General features: G+C 46.5%; 2 protein-coding genes across 17 annotated transcripts in view; both read left to right on the top strand.

Annotated features, from left to right (window-relative positions):
* Positions 1–22,148, top strand: part of sls (sallimus) — an 84,956-nt gene that overhangs the window by 39,126 nt on the left and 23,682 nt on the right. For 8 of the 16 annotated variants that reach the window (XM_025305095.1, XM_025305109.1, XM_025305117.1 and 5 more), the window contains 13 exons: positions 305–1,077; positions 1,219–1,678; positions 1,772–1,863; positions 1,948–2,045; positions 2,187–2,407; positions 2,744–2,818; positions 4,355–4,459; positions 4,545–4,947; positions 5,034–5,103; positions 5,189–5,995; positions 6,101–6,167; positions 6,442–6,495; positions 7,690–21,648. In XM_025305095.1, coding sequence (XP_025160880.1) covers positions 305–1,077; positions 1,219–1,678; positions 1,772–1,863; positions 1,948–2,045; positions 2,187–2,407; positions 2,744–2,818; positions 4,355–4,459; positions 4,545–4,947; positions 5,034–5,103; positions 5,189–5,995; positions 6,101–6,167; positions 6,442–6,495; positions 7,690–21,648 — 17,184 coding nt within the window. Of the gene's footprint in view, positions 1–304; positions 1,078–1,218; positions 1,679–1,771; positions 1,864–1,947; positions 2,046–2,186; positions 2,408–2,743; positions 2,819–4,354; positions 4,460–4,544; positions 4,948–5,033; positions 5,104–5,188; positions 5,996–6,100; positions 6,168–6,441; positions 6,496–6,982; positions 7,208–7,689; positions 21,649–22,148 lie in introns of those variants that run through there. The other 8 variants (XM_025305128.1, XM_025305126.1, XM_025305145.1 and 5 more) reach the window with 6 other exon arrangements.
* Positions 2,826–4,330, top strand: LOC105184336 (uncharacterized). Its single transcript, XM_011143058.3, has 2 exons — positions 2,826–4,114; positions 4,203–4,330. Exons 1-2 carry the CDS (start codon positions 2,857–2,859, stop codon positions 4,208–4,210), a joined length of 1,266 nt encoding a protein of 421 aa, XP_011141360.2. The 5' UTR covers positions 2,826–2,856; the 3' UTR covers positions 4,211–4,330.

Here is a 22,148-nt window from a genome sequence, read left to right as displayed (position 1 = left end):
TATTAGAATCTAGATGACATGACTTACACTTAATTGCAAATTTTTCATATTTGTATAACCTCCTTCACTCATGTCTATAGGATGGTAGTTTCATGCATCACTATAAATAATTGAATGTCTTCCATGATCTTTATATTCACCGATAAATTGAGAAATTCTTTCCCTAAAGTGCGAATTAAGTAACAATAGTTTGCGAAATGATGAACGTCGCTTGAATGTGTGATAGCGCACGGTGTGCATTGATTAGATTATTCTTAGCTTCCAATTGATCAGGTGTGTTATATCCTCGCACTTGCTTTTTCAGAAAAAGAAGAAGAAGGAGTAGCACCGCATTTCCCAACGCCAATCAAGCCGCTGGTGGTTGAAGAACACAAGCCTGCTTTATTGGAGTGCGTTGTGACCGGCACTCCGATGCCAGAAGTGAAGTGGTATCGTGGTGAGAAAGAGGTGAAACCGAACGAAAGGACCGAGCTAACATTCAACCCGACGACCGGAGAAGCCAAACTTCAGATTCTGGAACCAACTCCCGAAGACGAAACAGTCTATCGCGTTCGCGCCGTGAATAAATTCGGCCGTGCCGAGTGTAGAGCTAATCTGGTGATCAGTAATATCGTGAGAGTCAGCAAACCTGTCGTCCTCAGAGCACCGCGAATCACGCGACCTTTGCCCGCTCTCGTAGCGGAACGCGGAAAACCTCTGAAGCTGTCGGCTGACTTTGACGGTGTACCCAAGCCAGACGTCAAGTGGTTCCGCAATGGCGTTGAAATTACACCGACCGACAAGCGCAAGATAAACATCTACGAAAGCACAGCCGAGCTTCTTGTGTCGGACCTGACAAAGAAGGACGGCGGCAAGTACGAGATCAGAGTGCAGAACGAAGCCGGCGAAGCGAGAAGTTCGAGCTCCGTTACCGTAACGGAACGTGAGGATACTACGAGCGAGGTAAAAGCACCGAGATTCGTGGAACCGATTCAGCCTCAACTCGTCGCGGAAGGAGAAGTCGTCATCATGGAGACAAAAGTGGAGTCTTATCCGGCGGCTTCCTTCCAATGGTTCCACGAAAGCAAACCTCTCGAGGTAGGTATCCGAAGCTGCTTCTCTCGTATTTCCAGGTAACTAACTTATTGCATAATCGTCGAGAACGTTGATACGTTGAGTATCGTTGATACGTTCATCAAGATCACGTGAGATTAACAGAGAATATCATTTTCGTTACAGTCAACGCCACAGGTAAGGATCGTGACCCAAGAGAACAGATCGATCTTGATGGTGAAGCAAGTCACACCAGAACTCGCCGGCACCTACACCTGCCGTGCCGAGAATGTCGGCGGCTCTGTCACCTGCACGGCTAGCGTGAACATTACGGAGATCAAGTGGGAAGAAGCGGTTGAATTAGTTTCGCCGACGTTTGTCAAGAGGCTCTCGCCTGTAAGAGTTATGGACGGCGAAAGCGTGAATTTAACCTGCGTTGTCGAAGGGAAACCGACGCCCAGAGTCGAGTGGTATCACAACGACAGACCGATCAATGAAGGCAAGGAAATCACAATTATCCAAGATACGGAGGGTGTCTGCAGCCTAGCTATCACCGAGGTATTCCCGGAGGATGCTGGAGAGTACACATGCCGCGCTGTGAATCCCGTTGGCGAGGCAGTGTGCAAGTCATCGCTTGTCGTTGAAGGTACGTGTGTTATTAAACGTCGCAAGAAATGTTTTACGGTTTGTGACGGCTGTACGTTGTACGACACTCTACGACGGTCGACTTCGTTTCCAGCCTACGAGTACGTGCCAGACTCGGAGATTGCGTCATCGATAGTTGCGACATCCCTTACCACAGGCTCCGAGGAAGATCTCCTGTCACCGAAAGTACGTTCACACGAGATACAGCGAGATTACGAGATTTTAGATAAGACGACGTTTGATACTGATATTTATATCCTATCTCCTCAGGAAACCCCTATCTTTGACACTGACGTGGAAGAATTCGCACCAGAAATAACCAAAAAGCTTCCTCAGTTAGTTCCCACCAAAGACGGGGAATTAACCAGGTATGTTGAAAAGATACTCGACGAGTGCGTGACGATTAACACGGTCACACGTATATTTACATTAAGCATCAGCGTAATCTTAATAGCTGGAGACTTAATGCATGTTGTAGACACGCTTACTCATGAATTTCTCTTGTACAGATTGGAAGTGAAGGTGAAAGGTAAACCAAAACCAGAGGGAAAATGGTACAAGCAAGGCGTGGAGATTGTCTCATCGCAAGAATTCCAAATAGAGGAATTCGAAGATGGTACGTCAGTGTTGACGATCGCCGAAACTTACCCCGACGACACAGGGGAAATCGTATTCGAAGCTCACAACCCACTCGGGGTATCAACTACGACGGCATATTTATCAGTAGAAGGTAATATCTTCTTCTTGGAAATTTCTGAGAACTTTACTGATCCGTTTAAGACAAGTTGTTTTCAGCTGCATTCTTCGATTGGAGAAACGTCATCGAAGCATCCTTCCCATATAATATCCCGGTAAAAACCTTGCTGAAGCATTCCACATTCCCGACGACATCCACACTAGACACTCGGAACATCCTCGACTCTTCTATTTTATCAATCACAAATTTCACTCGAGTCCACGAATCTCTTTGGTCCCTCTTGAATTCGCCTATCTGTTTGAATGGCAAAGGGACCAAGGTGATTCACCATGGTGCGTTCTTGTTTCTGATTATCGTTCCGTCGACCAGGTATACTTGGAACGAAAGAGTATCGCAAACCACAATGGGTCACGCAGATGGAAGAAATGCAAGAAGCGCTAAGAGGTAAGAATCATGTTCACCGCCTGGACGTGACCGATCGCATGCCGAGTGACGCAGAGTGTAGCTTCTCGAGTGATAGCCTAGACGATCGCGCAATCAGAGATGAAAGCTCTCAAAGGGACAGTTCGACCGTGATCAGTGAATTTTCGTCAACCAAGACCTTAATGAACATTGGCGACGACGCCAAGTTACCTCTTGACGAAGGTGAGATTGCTTCGAAGGAATGCCTTTCGTCGAGAAGATATTCCGATCCCGTGGTAACCGAGGAAAACGCTGCTGAAATAAGATACTCTTGGCAAATTTCTCAAGAGAAACTAAATTCGACGGAATCTAACTTGGAGCTGCGGTTACAACAGAAAGAATTAATTGAACAGCATGTTGAATCTAAATACGTCTCATATACGATGCCATTAAAAAGCAGGAAGAACATACTCGCAAAGTCCAGCATGGGCAGCAAAAAGGTCAAATCCGGCTCCGCTATCGAGAAATCACACGCTACATCAGTGGTTGAATCAAAGAGAACCTCTACATCAATCTCAAGAAACATTGCAGAAATGAGACGTCAAAGACGCAAACAGAGCGTGAAATTGCCAAGCGTGCCAAAACAGCAATCTCCAACTGCGATAGAAAGCGCCGAGTATATTGCTCAAAGAAAAATTGCTGGGAAATCATTCGCGAGCGTTGAATCCTCATGCCATGAAGAGCAGAAAGCCAACGAGGCCAAAGTCTGCGAGGATTGTTCACTGCTCGGTGAAATTTCTATGAGTACGTCGATGAAGAGTAAAAGGAGGAAAATCGTCCTCGATTTCGGCGAATTTCCGCCTCCGAGGCACGAGAGAAGGACTCAAGAGCCAGAGTTCTCTCAACTAAGCGCTACAACTTCTCCGGATAATCCGAAATCGGAATTCTACCTGTCGCCAATCAAAAAAAGCGGCGAGGCGCCAAGTGACCGAAACAAGTCAGACGCAACAGGCGTCGCCGGAAAACCCATAATTAAATCGACTTATACCTATAGAAGGAAGTACCACACGTATCCGAAGTCAAGGATCCCAGTCGCGAAGTACTCGAAGGAGCGACGACTCGAGAATTACCCCGCAGACCCAAGGATGTTCCCGTTGGAACCGAGAGAAATCGATCTGGAGTCTTTTCAGCAATTGCACACGGCGGATAGCCAAGAAGAACTGCAAGAATTCTTACTGCTCGAAAGCCAATGCAGCGGAAATCTCGGCTTGGCCAGCGACATGTCTGAGGCAACTTACGACGATCACCCTAGCGAAGACGAGGGGGGATCGATGTCAGGTAGAGTCTCGCTTAAAACTAACGATAGGGGTGTGACGTTTCGAAATAATCGTGCATGAATTTTTTCTGTGTGTTTCTGCCTAATCAGATTACTGACATCAGATTTGTGCGAGCGACCTCCACGTCGGATATAGTATCAGGTAAGAGAGATTCTCGTATCGCTTGATTCGTCTCAGCATCGTGGAAAAGCGTTTACGTAGTAATGTTACAGAAAAGATATAACGATACGCGATGTTTCAGCCACGCAAGCTATCCCGCGATTTGTCCAAGAGATAACGGACGTTTACGTGAAGGAAGGAGAAACCGCTATATTTGAATGCGTCTACTCTGGTACCCCCAAACCAGGTGATTATTAGCACATAGCGCAAACGTGCTGACTGTGAAGGCGTTTAAGATTTCCTATATTTATTGCTTCTTTTTCAACTTGTAGATATTATTTGGTACAAGAACGATAAGATCCTAATGAACACGGAGAATGTGAAGATACGTATATTCGAGGAAGAGAAGAGAACCACTCTGACGATCAAACGGACTACCAGAGAAGATGACGCTACGTATGTTTGCAAAGCAACCAGCGATATCGGCATGACACTGACAAAGGCCAAACTGCGCGTTGATACTATAAGCGAAAGGGGGCCGGAGGAGGTGATCGAAGAGGAAGAGAAGGTTGAGATAAAACTGAAGAAGCAAGAGGAGAAACCGCATAGAAGGAAGAGAGCCGAAATCAAGAAAGCGAAAGAAACTAAAGAGAAAGTAAAGGTCGAACGCGTCAAGGTGGAGACGGAAGAAATTCATGAGGAGAAGCTCATACCGAAAGAACAGATAGAAGAAAAGTCAGTAATTCTGCATTTTGGTGTCAACCTGACCCTCAAACTTGTTATATTTGCGAATTTTAAATATTTGTCTTTTATATTTTTAGGAGAATCGTCGACGTCGAAGAGACGCAACTTCTGGAAACCGCTGAAATCATAAAGAAGAAAGCAGAGGAGGTACTAAATGAAAAATATGCAATTTTCTTACAATTATATTCCTTCCGTGGCACTTTGCTCAACTGCTACCATCTTTACATTTTAGGTTTCGAAAGCACGAAAAATAGTGCCGATTCAGGAACCGGTTATAACGGAAGCAACAGCTTCCCTGAAGAAAATTGACGATCGAAAGCCGCGAGAGATATCCAAGGTCGAAGAACGCGCCAAACCAATTATTGAGGAACGCGAAAGCGTAGTCGTCGTGTCGGAGATCACGAGCGAAGACACCGCTCCTGACTTCACCGTCGAGACGAAGCTCGATCGCGCTCAGGTCACCTCAGAGACCCTACAGAAGGTTTCGGTCGTTGAGACACATGTCGAGACCAGTGCGCAAGAAACAAGACGCATTGAGGTGAAACAGAAGAAAGCGAAGAAAGTGAGAACGGAGAAGGTCCAAGAGGACATCACCGTAAAGGAGATCGTGGAGCGACAGAAGGAGCATATAGCTCGGGAAGTCGACGAAATTATGGAACTGTTGGACGTGAAAGAATTCGGACCGGGAGAATCTCCTCTTCGGGAACTCGCGACGATTGGCTACTTGGTGCGACAAGGCGTTTCCGTGAATGAGATCAACGAGTGCCTTTATAGGACTGAGATCTTCCCCGCTCTGAAAACACCCGATGCTCAAAACGCTTTGGTACAGTTGGTGGAGAGAAAAGGCCATGGCCCGCTAATCAGCCAAGTGCTCACCGAGGAAACAACGACTGACGAGAGCTTCGTCGCGGCGACGGTCGGTTTCCGCGCTTTTATGAGAATGGTAGAGCTTCAACACGCTACTGTAGAAGAAGTCATCACGCACTTTGCTCCGGAAGACTTCAGACCACGTGCTTGGGAAGTTACAGAAATTTCAGAGGTATATGCAGCTTTATCTGAGTTTAGAACAAAATCACAGAGATTTTTCATTTCAAAGACAATATGCGAGAAATTAATATACTCGTTTTCTGTTCTTCCTTCTTAGGTCGAAACTGAGCAACACGCTACGGAAAGAGTGGGCATTATTCGCGAAACGAAAGTTCATTTCATGGGTAAGCCGAGATAGCAAACTGTGCAATTTTCCGACAAAAAGAACGTGCTTGAAAGTGCTTGAAGCGCACACACGACATTTCGAATTATTTGTAGCTTCCTTTTCGACGAGTTAGCCGTCTCTGTTTTAAGTGTAATCAAACGTTCGTCAGCTCTTCAAGCGATAATGCTGAATTGATCAATCTGATCTGCGTGTCGTTTCGCACACGTGTAGATATTTTCTTCGCTGTCATCCGTTTGGAATTTTCCGAAAGAGTAAGAATTTTCTGATTACAGAGAGGAGAGACGAAAGGAAAGCCACTCATGTGCAGGATATTCGAGAAATTAAAGGTTCGAAACAACGAATTTCAGTGCATGAGACAATTATAAATCGTATGATCAATATTATCGACAAATCAATGTTAGCTGTAGTAAATAGTAGTAGTAGTAGTAGTAGTAGTAGTAGTAGTAGTAGTAATAGTAGTAGTAATAGTGTAGTAAATAGTGCTTCTGCTATTATTTCGCATAATTCCGCCATTGATGCACGACGGTCGACGCCACGTTGCATTTTCGTAATTTTAATTATTTTCACTCTCGATAGACACCATAGTCTCTCTGTGATAAATCAAATTTATCTCTAATCCGGAGGCTCGTCAATTTTCTAGAGATTTAATCACATTTTGATCTCAGTAGTGAAATGTTCACATTCTCGAGATATTTTCTCGTCCACATATATGGAGATTAAGGTATATAGAATGAAAGGAAAAAATGTGCGCTATGGTCGTAAAACAAGCCGATCACTGCTATTGTAACGATCGTTATTTTATTGTGCTTTCAGATGCATGAAGCTTTACTTGATCGAATAATAGCAGTGAGATTTTTCTGCTTACGCCGCTATGCTTTCTACGCGCGACAAAAATCTCATCCCATTCATCCCGTCATACAATATTCCCCTTCGTCATATTTTAATTACCCTATGAGTTCTACTTTGCGTATCAGCTTCGGAAATCAACGCTTCGCGACTCGATGCTCGTTCGCGCTACGCCAAATCTCATTCGAAATGTAAGTGTTATATATTTTTATCGATCTCAACTCGCTCAACAGCAAATGGTATGAGGCGCATGCAAAAGTATTGTACAAGCATGGTCACAAGTAACGATGTCACATACACTACTAAATCTAAAACTAAACTACATTGATTTACACATGTCTAGAAACTCGAACGATTGCCACTTGTTTGTTTGCCAAGCACGTTCAGTGTCTTAGCCAAACACGCGCTCTTTGGTATGAGGTATGCAAGGAAGCGGATGGATCAAGGCTGTCTGATTTGAGTACTCGCTTACCGGTGCGCACCATATCCCTCTGTATGTCTTTCCTTTTGCATAAGGCAGAATGAGAGATATGCAGAAACGAGATGGTCGTTCTCGGAGTGTCTAATACGACAGCCGCGAGATCGAGAGAAAGGGGTTAGCGAGAGGTAGCGAGAGAGTGAAGATATCACGCAACACTCGCATCTGACACAAAATTCTCACATACTTTCCACAGAATACGAGGACACACGGCAGGCACACACAACACTGCGCAAACGCAAAGACAGGACACTGCGGGATCAAATCGAAGAAACCACACAAGATAGGGAAGAGGGGGTTCAGATTGTAAAAGTCGAGGAAGTCGAGGATGTTGAAAAGGAAAGAAAGAAGGAGAAGGAGGAGGAGGAAATTGAGGAAGAAATTATTGTACTAGAACGGGACTCGAAGGGCAGATTGATTCGTAAGCAACAGAAAGATGTGGAGAAACAGATCGATGTCATAGAAGAGGAAGAAACGATCGAGAAGGTCAGGAAGGCGATGGTGCCGAAGAGACCGAATATCGGTAAAGACGAGATCGAACTCGAAGAGATCGAAGAATTTGAAGTGATAAAAGACAAGTCGTTGCCATCTGTAGCATTGAACGTATCCAGCCAACTGAGCCAAGTGATACCGCTCGACCGTACGGTCGAGCAGGCTCCTGGCAAGCCCGAATCGGAGAAGGCCAAGTACACATTGGACACTGTTATCGCGTTAACCGGACAGACTACGTCGATACACGAGAAGGAAGTCGATGACGTGATCAGCATCAAGCCCGTGGAACGTCGCGCGTCGGTATCGATCTCACCGGTCGAACCGTACTCCACTACGGAAACCACGACGCACGTGTCCACCGATGAATTTTCAGGTACCTTCAAAGCCGCTTCTTACGAGGCCACATCCTCTGTAATAACGAAGGAAAGTCTCCTGATCAGCGAGACATTGTCGCACGAAGACGATCTGTCGCATTTAACGCTAACAAAACCGGAGTCAGGCCGAAAAGCGGACGTGCAAGTGACCGTGCAAGAAGCCGCAACCATCAGCGAGACCATTATCAACCAGAGCGAAGTTCCCACTGAGAATTTCGTGGCACCCTTAGCCGTGAAAGCGGAAGATACCGTATTACCGCAGATTGGATTGTCGGTTTATGAGGTTCACGAAGGTTTGAGCGAAGACAAGCTGGAGCCAACGAAAACAGTCACCACAAAACCCAGGATCAACATCAGCGCTGTCGAGCCGTTAGTAGTGGAGGAGGTCCGTCCCGAAGATAAACCGGGCAAATATTATCCGGAGCTGATAGTGCCGACCGAAGTCGCCACCGAAACAGTAATCTCGCAGAAACAACGCGTCACTGAAGAGATGAACGCACCTGAAAAGGAAGGAGCGTACATCCCGGGTAGATTGCCGCCAAGTCAAACGGCCCAAATCGGAATCTCCTACGGAAATGAAACGGCCGTGATCCACCATGACCTCGTGCAAGAGCGCGAAGGCGAATACGTTCCTGGCCGTAAAATGGATTCTTTCGAAGCCACGCCAAACGTCACCCTTCTAGAGGGCGTCACAATATCGACCATCGATACGCAACAAAAGGAGGGAGACTTGACGATCGAAGAGGACAAACGGGTGACGGCAGATTTCAATGTCGTCGAGATCGTGTCAGCTGTAACAGTGGAGACGATGACTTCCGAGAAGGAGCGAGATTACCACCCCGAGGAAAAACCTACCGGTAAAATGGCGATAACATCGATATCTTCGTTGGAGGTCGGGTCTGTAACGGACACAATTGTCCAAGAGTCCGAAGGCACATACAGCGCCGATCAGAAGCCACTTCAAGCATTGGCGGAGACATCCGTTCGACCAGAGGAACATGTCCTAATATCTCTAGTTCAGACCGCAGATTATCCGGCAGATCTCAAAGATACGTTAAAATATGTTTCGGAGAGCGGTGTCGTATCAGTTGAATTGACGGAGGCGAAAACGGTGCTCGAGACACTCGCTCATGATCGCGAGGCAATTATGGAGAAGGACACTAAACCGGAAACTCAGACGGTGGAGGCAGTGTACGATGCTGTTAGAGGCATCGAGATATCGCAAACTACTTCTATAGAGAAAGAAGCAGAATTGAAGATCTTTGAGATGCCGGAGTCGCACCGTGGCAAGACAGTGCCTACCCATCCGATGATCTCGCTCGAAGTTCAAGAAACACAACCGGAAAGTAATCTAGGTGAAGTCACGAAGGAAGCCTTGTCTACCGCCACGGCTAAAATCGAAGCGGTCAGTCTGCAAGAGACGATCGTTGGCGAGACTGTCGCAGCGGAGGATGTAGCTCCTTCGAAAGAGGATAAGGCTCCCGACACGAGGACCGCAATAGTTTCGCTGGATCAGATCGAGAGCGTACATACCACGATGGTCGTAGCGAGCGAGAAGGAAACCGAATACGTTGGTGTAACCGACATCAAGGGTACATTTGCGAGTACCGAATACACGACGCAAGTGGTGCCAGTGTGCGAGCAAGTGAGAACCGAGTCGCCGACTGAGGAGTATCTGCCCGAGGACAGACCTACAAGTGGGCAAGCGCAACCGTCTCACATTCCTATAGAAACCATCAGCGTGGCTATGCAAGAAACCGCGGAGAAGGAGGAACTTTACAGAGAGGGCGCGAGACCCGAGGGAAAAACAGCGATCATCGAACTCACAGAGACCAGGCCAGGTGCGAGCATTTTGGAAGTGATACCACACGATCTTGAGAATATCTACACACCGGATGCAGGACCGGAGTCTCACACAGTTGAATCGTCCATAACTGGTCATACTATCGCGACAACGGCAGAGATTCTGGTGGAGCAAAGCGCCGGTAAGATCAGCAGCGAAGTTCCCAAATCGAGCAAAGCGACATTCCAGCAAGAGGCTTTGGAGGAATTGGTCGTTACGGAGACGAACGTCGGCGAAGCTGAACGAGCCAGAGAAGAAGACACCCGTCCCGTGCAGCAGAGCGCAGATCTGCAAGTATGCGCCCGAACCGAGAAGTTGACCGTTACCGAAGTGACGACCGTGTTGAAAGAAGAGGAATTGTCGGTGGAGAAGTTGCCGGACAGCCGGAAAGTCATGCTGGACGTAACCGAAGGCCATGAGATAGCGGAGACGCAGGAGACGATACTCGCGAGCAACATCAGTGAACTGAAGGAGGAGAAACCAACCCAGGAGAGCGCCAGCCCATCGCAAAGCGGACTGGACGTTGTTCAGCAGACGGAAGTGTCGATATCCGAGAAAGAATCTCCCTTGGCAGCAGACGTGAAACCCGAGACTAAGAAGGTCGGTGTTACTTTCGAGGAAGGAGAAGGTCTAACGATCGCGATCACGCATCCCGAAGACAAAGAAGAAATATTTAGTGAGAAACCAACACCCAAGAGCGCTGAAGCCACGGTCGATGTGGTGACACAGGGTATAGCGTCGAAGTTCGAGATTCTAAGCAACGTCGCTCCAACCGAGCTGCCCGCTCAACCTGCTCAAGAAGTACGTCCTAAAGCGACATTATTGCCATTCGAGATAGCCGTCGCTGAAGAGATTCAAACCAGGGAGACCGAGAAGCCTTTTGACCACATACCAACGTCGGAGAGGCAAGCCAATCTTGAGTTTGTCATAGGCGAGAGTCTCGTTGTCTCGTCCGTGACAGCGGGGGACAAAGAGAGCATGCTCGCGGAAGCGGAGAAACCGGAATCAAAATCCGCTGTTTTCGAGATCCCTGCTCACATCGTGGCGCAAGCTGCCGAGGTGACTACCACCGATAACGTCGGTCGATTCAAACACGAGGAGACCATTTCCGCGACAGCCACGACCGAGCATATCACTCATCATAGTATCGTCACATCCGAAACATCAACCGGTGATTCGGAACAGCCGATGCTGGACTTCGTAAAACCAGACAAGAAGCAAGTCGACGTATCATTCTTAGAGGAAACGGGCATCACCGTGATCGAGACGATCGCGTCTGACAAGGAACGGGAATACAAAAGAAAACCAGACATCCCTGGCGAGAAGGTCACAACTAGTTTCGACGCTCACAAAGTTGCCGAACTCACGGAAGTCACAGCGGTCGCTTATCCTGGAGACCTCGACGTGAAAGCGCCGACGAGCGCAGCAGCTAAGGAGGAACGTTTGCCATTTGAGAGCATCGTCCAGAGCGAGACTGTCGTGACGGAGAGAGAAGCAGAATTCAAGGACAGACCTGCCAAGACTGACACGGCTAAGGTGGCCGTTGATGAGATAATCAGCGCCACTACGTCCACCGAAGTTCCAGCTGAGAAGGAGGACGTGCTTCGAATTCCTGAGAAGCCCACGGAGAAGAAGGCCGAAGTTCAATTCTCCGGACACATCATCGCTGAAAAGAGCGAGGTCACTTTGGATTCCAGCGCTGGAGAGTTGACGAAGACGAAACCGAGTTCCGCTTCGGCTGTAGTCTCGAGCATTCCTTTGGAGGCGTTAGTACGGACGGAAACACAAGCAACCGAAGCGGAGGATATACTTGGAAAGGATAAGGCGCCGTCCACGGCCTCGGCTGATTTCTCTGTGGTAATGGAACAGAGCCTACAGGTCTCTTCGGTGATCTCAGAAGACAAGGAGGCCGAATACAAACCCAAGGAAACTCCGGAACTGAGGACAGCGGAGAAGAGCATGATCGAGACTCGCGGAGTCGCTGAAGTGACGATGCAAATACTCGATTTCAGCACCGGCGAAGTCGCAATCGAAGCACCGCAGGGAGCAGTCGCGATTCCAGATCACGTAACATTCAATCCACTGGTGGAGTCGCAACCAGTCGTTCAGGAGAAGGAAGAGCAATATGTGCCAACGTTGATGCCGGAGAATAAGACGGTGAACGTCGACATGGAAGAAGCCAAGGCGATCGTGAGTATATCACATGTGACACCTGCGGACAAAGAATCGCCATACAAGGTCGAAGAGCAGCCGCGTACATATGCTGCTTTGTTCGGTATCGACGCCACCCATAGCATAGCTGAAACGACAGCAGTAGCGATCGAACATTCTGTGGGAGAAGTCAACATCGAGAAGCCGGACACTAAGACAATATCGACCACGCAAGAAGTCTATCAAAGCGTCCTAGTGACCGAGGGTCTCATTCAAGATACAGAGAAGCCGTTCGAAGGGAAATTCATGCCGGAACAGCACAAGATCGAATTGTCCGTCGAAGAAGGACACCACGTCATGTCCGTTACGGAGATCAGAATGGCCGACAAGGAAGCTCCCCTGGAAACGATACAGGAGGATAGATCCCATTTAGCGCAGTCGGTCATTATCCCCGGCCATGAGATAGCTGAGAAATCGGAGATCATCCCCGGCTCGAGTACGGGCGAAATGAGTGAAGAGAGAGCACCGACCATGGCGAAAGCATTGATCGGGCAGAAACCTTACGAGACGGTGCAGTTAAGCGAGCAGGTGCTGGTGGAGAGAGAAGCCGACAGGATTCAAGAAGCACCTTTGACGAAATCGAGCGCACGCGTCGTATTGGACGAGAACAGGTTTGTTGCCGTCACGGAATCGACTACTACTCAGGACGTCGAGGCAGAATTCACTGAGAAGAAACTCCATCAAGAGAAGGCGAGTCTCGCGATGGAAGGCAAGGAGGTAGCTGAACGTACGGAGATCAGTTTGCGCGAAGGACTGGGAGAACTACCTGAGGCAACGAAACCAGTCGCGTACGAGGCGCATCAGACTCAGACTACTTTGGAAAGCATCGGCGTCAGTGAGACAATCTCCCAAGAGCGCGGTGCGACGTTCGCTGATAAGTTCAAGCCCGACAAGCGAAGTGCGGAGGTCAGTTTCGTAGAAGGCAAGAGTATCACCGTGGATCAGGTCGTAACGCAGGACAAAGAGGCGACAATAAGCATTGCGAAGCACGAAGAAAGCATAGCTGAAGTCAGACTGACGCGAGTCGGTATGGACGTAGCTCAGAAGGCTCAAGTGTTCATCGAACAAAGTACCGGCTCAGTCGAGCCTTTCAAGAAGACTCAAGCGGAAGCTCACTTGAAGCAAGACACATTTGAGCCTATTGTCGTCGAAGAGGTTCCGAGTGCGGAAAGCGAAGGTACCTTCAGCAAATACCCTAAGATGGTATCGAGCACAGCCGTACCAGCGTTCGAAGAAGGTCACAGTGTATCTATCACAGAGGTAACATCCGGCGAAGCTGAAGAGTCACTGGAAGAGAAAAAACTCGAGACGTCGAGAACAGCTGTTCGTACACTGGTCACCGCAAACGACACGATAGAGACCACAATGATAGAATCACGAGTTGACGTACCTGAGCAAGTTCCTGACAAGATGGCGACACTTCAAGTGGCCATGCCGGCCCGCGACACGTTTGAAAGCATCATCGTACATGAAAATCTTGTCGAGGAAAGTGAGAAGAAGTTCGAGGGACTGTTTAAACCTGAAACGCAGAAAGCGAACATTGATATATCGAAGGTGAAGTCATTACAGATTTCTGAAACGATTACTGAGGACAAAGAAGAGACACTGAATATCGCAGCAAGACAAGCAGAGGTGACAGCCACGCGAGATATCGATGTATTCCAAACTATTGAGGGATCATTCGTCGAAAGTATACAGAGTACACGAGAATTACGTGAGGAGAAACCATTTTCCTCCCAAGCGACAATGATCCAGACTACGGTGGAAACAATAGTAAGATCTGAAACGACACCGGCCGAGAAGGAAGATATATTTGAAGACAAATTCAAACCAGAGGGACAGAAGGGCAAGCCGCAGTTCGATGGTCTTACTACTGTGATAATCAGCGAGGTGGCTCCGAATGAAATAGAGGACGTGCTGCCTGAAGCCATTGCGCCGAAACAACACCAAGCGCAGCCGAGTTTAACAGGCAGAGAAGCCGCCGAAACTCTCCAAATAGTTACAACAAATACAACTGAGGATCTTGCGAAAGATATCAAGATAGACGAACATAAAGGCAAACTAGAACTCGAAGAGTTAGCTTCCTTGACAGTTTCCGAAATTGTTTCGCATGAAGTCGAAGATGTATTAGTCAGCCAAACTACACCAAAAGATCGCAAAGCTGACTTGAGCGTTTCCGGTAGAGAAGCAGCTGAAACAACTCAAGTAACAACAATGTCAGAGACTGACGAGCTCGCCACAAAAGGACCTGAAGAACAAAGAGGCAAACGACGAGTTGAAGAATTGACGTCAATCACCGTTTCGCAAGTGATTTCGAGTGAGGCCGAAGATACGCTAGTTAGCGCTGAATTACCCACAGGAAAAACAGCGCAACCAAATCTGTTTGGAAGAGATATCGCCGAAACGACAGAAATCTTAGCAATGACCAGCACCGAGGAATATATTCCCGTGAAAGAGGCTGATAAACAAACCGGCAAACCAAGTCTCGAAGAACTTACATCTCTAATGGTATCGCAAATAGTATCACAGGAAGCCGAAGACATCCTCCCTAGTGCAGAAGCACCAACCAAGAAAATTGCGCAAACCAGTTTCTTCGGTAGAGACATAGCTGAGACTACAGAAATAACGATGGCTTCAAATGTAGGCGAATTGGTCGAAAGTCGAAAACCCGACGAGCAAAAAGGAAAACCAGATATCGAAGAATTACAATCTCTGAGTGTTACACAAACCGTATCCAATGAAGCAGAAACTGTGCTGCCTTCTCCAGAGGTGCCTGCAGGAAAAACAGCGCAAACTGATCTATTTGGCAGAGATGTGGCAGAAACCACTCAGATTGTAGCAATGATAAGCACAGAGGAACTCGCGAAACAACTAGCACCAGACGAACGTAAAGGGGAGTTTATTGTGGAAGAATTATCTTCGTTAACTGTATCTCAAGTCATATCCAACGAGGCTGAGGATACGTTGGTTAAAGACGAATTTCCTGCGGGAAAAACGGCTCAACCACATCTGTTTGGTAGGGATATCGCTGAAACAACTATGGTCTTAGCGATGTCCAGCACCGACGAGTATGTGCCTACAAAAGAAGCTGAGAAACAGAAAGGCAAACCAGGTCTTGAAGAACTTACATCTTTAACGGTCTCGCAAATAGTGTCAGAGGAAGCCGAAGATGTTCTTCCTACTGCAGAAGTTCCGACCGAGAAAATTGCGCAAACAAGTTTCTTCGGAAGAGACATAGCTGAAACTACAGAAATAACGATGGCTTCAAATGTAGGTGAATTGGTCGAAAGTCGCAAACCCGACGAACAAAAGGGAAAACCAGATATTGAGGAATTACAATCTTTGAGTGTTACACAAACTGTATCCGGCGAAGCGGAAGCCGCACTGCCTTCCCCAGAAGTACCTAAAGAGAAAACAGCACAAACCGATTTATTTGGCAGAGATGTAGCTGAAACGACTCAGATTGTAACAATGATAAGCGCGAAAGAACTTGCGAAGGAGGTAACGCCAGATAAACGTAAAGGAGAGTTTATAGTGGAAGAATTGTCTTCCTTGACTGTATCTCAAGTCGTTTCCAACGAGACAGAGGATACTTTGGCTAAAGACGAATTTCCTACGGGAAAAACGGCTCAACCAAATCTGTTTGGTAGGGATATCGCTGAAACAACTATGGTCTTAGCGATGTCCAGCACCGACGAGTATGTGCCCGCGAAAGAAGCTGAACAACAGAAGGGCAAGCCAGGTCTGGAAGAACTTACATCTTTAACAGTCTCGCAAATAGTGTCAGAGGAAGCCGAAGATGTTCTTCCTACTGCAGAAGTTCCGACCGAGAAAATTGCGCAAACAAGTTTCTTTGGAAGAGACATAGCTGAAACTACAGAAATAACGATGGCTTCAAATGTAGGTGAATTGGTCGAAAGTCGCAAACCCGACGAACAAAGAGGAAAACCAGATATTGAGGAATTACAATCTTTGAGCGTTACACAAACTGTATCCGGCGAAGCGGAAGCCGCACTGCCTTCCCCAGAAGTACCTAAAGAGAAAACAGCACAAACCGATCTATTTGGCAGAGATGTGGCGGAAACCACTCAAATTGTAACAATGATAAGCGCAGAAGAACTCGCGAAGCAACTAGCACCAGATGAACGTAAAGGGGAGTTTATTGTGGAAGAATTATCTTCGTTGACTGTATCTCAAGTCATTTCCAACGAGGCTGAGGATACGTTGGCTAAAGACGAATTTCCTACGGAAAAAACGGCTCAACCACATCTGTTTGGTAGGGATATAGCTGAAACAACTATGGTCTTAGCAATGTCCAGCACCGACGAGTATGTGCCTACGAAAGAAGCTGAGAAACAGAAGGGTAAACCAGGTCTTGAAGAACTTACATCTTTAACGATCTCGCAGATAATATCTCAAGAAGCCGAAGACGTCCTTCCTAGCCCCGAAGTACCAACTGGAAGGACTGTGGAAACCAGCTTGTTTGGTAGAGATGTAGCCGAGACTACTGAAATAACGATGGCTTCGAATGTAGGGGAATTAGTTGAGAGTCGAAAGCCCGACGTACAAAAAGGGAAACCTGATATTGAGGAGTTACAATCTCTGAATATTATACAAACTATATCTAGCGAAGCGGAAGCTGTACTGCCTTCCCCAGAAGTACCTAAAGAAAAAATAGCACAAGCCGATCTGTTTGGCCGAGATGTAGCTGAAACAACTCAAATTGTAACAATGATAAGCGCGGAAGAACTCGCAAAACAACTAGCACCGGATGAACGCAAAGGTGAATTTACAGTGGAAGAATTATCTTCGTTGACGGTCTCTCAAATTATTTCTAACGAAGCCGAGGATACGTTAGTTAAGGATGAATTTCCTGCGGCAAAAACGGCTCAACCACATCTATTCGGCAGAGATGTCGCAGAAACAACGGTGATTTTGGCGATGACCAGTACCGACGAATATGTTCCTGAGAAAGAAGCTGAAAAACAGACAGGCAAACCCGGCCTCGAAGAACTCACATCATTAACAGTCTCGCAGATAGTTTCCCAGGAAACCGAAGACATCCTCCCTAGCCCCGAAGTACCAACAGAGAGGACCGTCCAAACAAGCTTGTTCGGAAGAGACGTAGCAGAAACTACGGAAATAACGATGGCTTCAAATGTAGGTGAATTAGTTGAGAGCAGAAAGCCCGACGTTCAAAAAGGAAAACCAGATATTGAGGAATTACAATCTTTGAATGTTATGCAAACTGTATCGAATGAAGCGGAAGCTGTATTGCCTTCCTTAGAATTACCTAAAGAAAAAACAGCACAAACCGATCTATTTGGCAGAGATGTAGCTGAAACAACTCAGGTTGTAACAATGATAAGCGCGGAAGAACTCGCGAAACAACTAGCACCTGACGAACGTAAAGGAGAGTTTATTGTAGAAGAATTATCTTCGCTGACTGTATCTCAAGTCATTTCCAACGAGGCTGAGGATACATTGGCTAAAGATGAATTTCCTGTTGGAAAAACGGCTCAACCACATCTGTTTGGTAGGGATATAGCTGAAACAACTATGGTCTTAGCGATGTCCAGCACCGACGAGTATGTGCCCACGAAAGAAGCTGAACAACAGAAGGGCAAGCCAGGTCTGGAAGAACTTACATCTTTAACGATCTCGCAGATAATATCTCAAGAAGCCGAAGACGTCCTTCCTAGCCCCGAAGTACCAACTGGAAGGACTGTGGAAACGAGCTTGTTTGGTAGAGATGTAGCCGAGACTACTGAAATAACCATGGCTTCGAATGTAGGTGAATTGGTTGAGAGCCGGAAGCCCGACGTACAAAAAGGGAAACCAGATATTGAGGAGTTACAATCTCTAAGTGTTATACAAACTATATCCGGCGAAGCAGAAGCTTTACTGCCGTCTCCAGAAATATCTAAAGAAAAAACAGCACAAACCGATCTGTTTGGCCGAGATATAGCTGAAACAACTCAAATCGTAACAATGATAAGCACAGAAGAACTAGCGAAACAACTAGCACCCGACAAACGTAAAGGAGAGTTTATTGTGGAAGAATTATCTTCGCTGACTGTATCTCAAGTCATTTCGAACGAGGCTGAGGATACGTTAGTTAAAGACGAATTTCCTGCGGGGAAAACAGCCGAACCACATCTGCTTGGTAGAGATGTGGCGGAAACGACAGTGGTGTTAGCGATGGCTAGCACTGAAGATTATGTTCCCGAAAAGGAGACTGAAAAACAGAAAGGTAAACCAGGTCTCGAGGAACTTACATCTCTCACAATCTCGCAAGTAGTATCCCAAGAAACCGAGGATGTTCTTCCCACTGCAGAAGCTCCGACCGAGAAAATTGCGGAAACAAGTTTCTTCGGTAGAGACGTAGCTGAGACTACAGAAATAACGATGGCTTCAAATGTGGGTGAATTAGTTGAGGGCAAAAAGCCGGAGGTCCAAAAAGGAAAACGAGATATCGAAGAGTTGCAATCTTTGAGTGTTACACAAACTATATCCGGCGAAGCGGAAGCCGTACTACCTGCCCCCGAAATACCTCAAGAAAAAACAGCACAAACTGATCTATTTGGCAGAGATATAGCTGAAACAACTCAGATTGTAACAATGATAAGCGCGGAAGAACTCGCGAAACAATTAGCACCCGACGAACGTAAAGGTGAATTTACTGTGGAAGAGCTATCTTCGTTGACGGTCTCTCAAGTTATTTCTAACGAAGCCGAGGATATGTTAGTTAAGGATGAGTTCCCCGTGGGAAAAACGGCTGAATCATATCTGTTTGGTCGAGATATCGCAGAAACATCAATGGTATTAACGATGTCCAGCACAGATGAATTTGTCCCAACAAAGGAAGCCGAGAAACAGAAAGGTAAACCTGGTCTTGAAGAATTAATGTCATTATCAGTCTCGCAAATAGTATCTCAGGAAGCTGAAGACATTCTTCCCAGCCCCGAAGCGCCAACCGAGAAGACAGTGCAAACAAGCTTATTCGGCAGAGACGTTGCTGAAATTACAGAGATAACAATCGCTTCAAGCGTGGACGAATTAATCGAGAGTCGCAAACCAGAAGTACAAAAGGGGAAGCCAGATTTTGAGGAGTTACTATCTTTGAGTGTAACCCAAACCGTATCCACCGAAACGGAGGCAATACTGCCTTCTCCAGAAGTACCTACGGAGAAAACAGCGCAAGCTGATTTGTTTGGCCGAGACGTAGCCGAAACAGCTCAAATCGTAACAATGATGACTACGGAAGAACTTTCGGGACAATTAGCACCGGATGAACGTAAAGGCGAGTTCAAAGTCGAAGAATTATCCTCTTTGACTGTGTCTCAAATAGTCTCCAACGAAGTCGAAGAAACTTTGGTCAAAGAAGAGTTTCCTGCAGAGAAAACTGCGCAGCCCAATCTGTTCGGTAGAGATATCGCGGAAACGACGATGGTCTTAACCATGTCTAGCACCGAAGAGTATGTTCCTACGAAAGAAGCTGAGAAACAGAAAGGTAAACCCGGACTCGAAGAATTTACATCTTTAACGGTTTCACAGACAATATCTCAGGAAGCTGAAGATATTCTTCCTAGTCCTGAAGCGCCAACCGAGAGGACTGTGCAAACAAGCTTGTTCGGTAGAGATGTAGCTGAAACTACGGAAATAACAGTAGCGTCAAACGTAGATGAATTGATCGAAAGTCACAAGCCCGAGGTACAAAGGGGAAAACCAGATATTCAAGAACTATTATCCTTGAGTGTCACTCAGACAGTGTCCAGCGAAGCGGAAGCTATGCTGCCTTCTCCAGAGGTACCTACAGGGAAAACAGCGCAAACCGATTTGTTTGGCAGAGATGTAGCGGAAACCACTCAAATTGTAACAATGATAAGCACAGAAGAGTTGGCTAAACAACTAACGCCCGATGAACGTAAAGGAGAATTCAAAGTAGAGGAATTATCCTCGTTAACTGTGTCCCAGATATTGTCTCATGAAAGTGAAGAGACGTTCCAGAGTCCTGATGCACCCAGTGGGCTCACAGCGATGCCTACGATGTCCGGTAGAGAAATTGCTGAGACTTCTCAAATGCTCACTATGTCGAGCGCCGACGAATTCGCAAGATCCAAAAGTCCCGAAGAACAAAAAGGCAAGCCAAGTTTGGACGAACTTTCCCCTCTCATGGTTTCTCAAGTGATATCTACAGAAGTGGAAGAACAACTGGTGAGTCGGGAAAAGTTGGACGAAAAAACAGCCGTGTCGCGTTTCACAGGCAGAGAAGTAGCGCAAACGACTGAAATTGTAACAGTCGCGAATGTTGAACAAATAACCAAATTGGAAAAAGCAGATAGTCAGAAAGGAAAGCCCGACGTCGAAGAAATAAACGTTGTTGCCGTATCCGAAGTGATTTCTACAGAAGCTGAACAAGAATTGCCAAGTCAGGAAGCGCCGCAAAAACGTAAAGCTTTGCAAAAAGTATCCAGCGTGGAAGTCGCGGAGACTTCGGAAATTTTGACAGTGAGTAATGTTGAAGAACTTGCAAAACCACAAGTTCCCGAAAAACACAGAGGCAGACCACACCTAGAAGAATTAATGTCATTGTCAGTCTCCGAGGTAGCTTACAGTGAGGCTGAAAAGAGATTGCTGACTCCGGAAGAACCAATTAAACAAATAGCTGAACAGAGCATGTTGGGTATGCGCGTTGCTGAAAAATCTCAAATCGTTACTTCTGCAACGGCAGAAGAGATGATAGAACCCGCCAAGCCTGAAGTAAAGAAAATAGCACCGGAACAGATACCATTTCAGGGCATACAGCAGACACAAGCAGTTCCTCATGAAAGCGAACGATTGCTTATCCTCGACAAAGCGGCGCCAAGTGCAACAGCGGAAGTTGCATTCCGCGTTTCCGAAGGACTTGAAGTTATACAAGTAACAACAACGGAGAAAGAAACAAAAGAAGTCGTGAAAAGTCAGGTCGAGGAAGCGAGCGCGCAGGCCGACGTAATTAAACGAAAAGTCGCTCTGAAAACTGAAGTCCTTCCGGAAGACGTAGCGTCGGAGTTTGTAGTCTCGAAACCAGAAGGTAAAACAGCTCACGGCGTGGAAGATGAAAAACAGGGCGTGATTGTCACCGAATTACAACACGCTGCTGAAATCGAATCAAATCTGCCCGAGACCGTAGTACCTATAGCAAAATTAGCGAGCGCGTCTATCGAAGCCGACTACTTGGAACAAGTTGTGGGTGAGTATTATTATTCCAAAGGTAACGTGATTGTCACTGACAAATCAGACACGACGTTTAGAAAAACTCGACTCGGTGTGACACGATGACCAGGGTTGATGACATTTAACGTATTGAACAAGTCCGACAAATAGACAGAAAACAAAAAGATTTATCAGTAATGCGATAGTAACAGCATCATTTCGAGATATTTTGCAAATAGGCTAACGTATTTGAAATCAACTTAATTCTTTTATAAATATATAGCATCACCCAAAGGTAAGTACAATCACAATCAAATACAAAATCAAACGTGACCAACATGTCACACAAAATTCCATCATGCACAGTAAACACATTCATAACAGAAAACAATCCACTCTCTTATACTGCATTCAACTTGCAACTGATTTTGCCATGCTTGACGAGAGACAACCCTCGACATACGAGAGCGGTCAATAGTTTTAAGTAATTAAAGAAATGTTTGACATTAAAACACTGGGACTAATAGGAAGTAATGC

The sequence above is a fragment of the Harpegnathos saltator genome, unplaced genomic scaffold, assembly GCF_003227715.2.
Source record: "Harpegnathos saltator strain DR-91 unplaced genomic scaffold, Hsal_v8.6 scaffold12, whole genome shotgun sequence".
In the NCBI taxonomy this organism is placed as follows: Eukaryota; Metazoa; Arthropoda; class Insecta; order Hymenoptera; family Formicidae; genus Harpegnathos; species Harpegnathos saltator.
The sequence above is the reverse complement of the archived record's forward strand: the minus strand, read 5'-3'. Positions and strand labels throughout refer to the sequence as shown.

What these genes read in the sequence shown, in the direction of transcription:
- LOC105184336 (XM_011143058.3), top strand. Translation starts at nt 2,857, where the DNA reads ATGCCGAGTGACGCAGAGTGTAGCTTCTCGAGTGATAGCCTAGACGAT.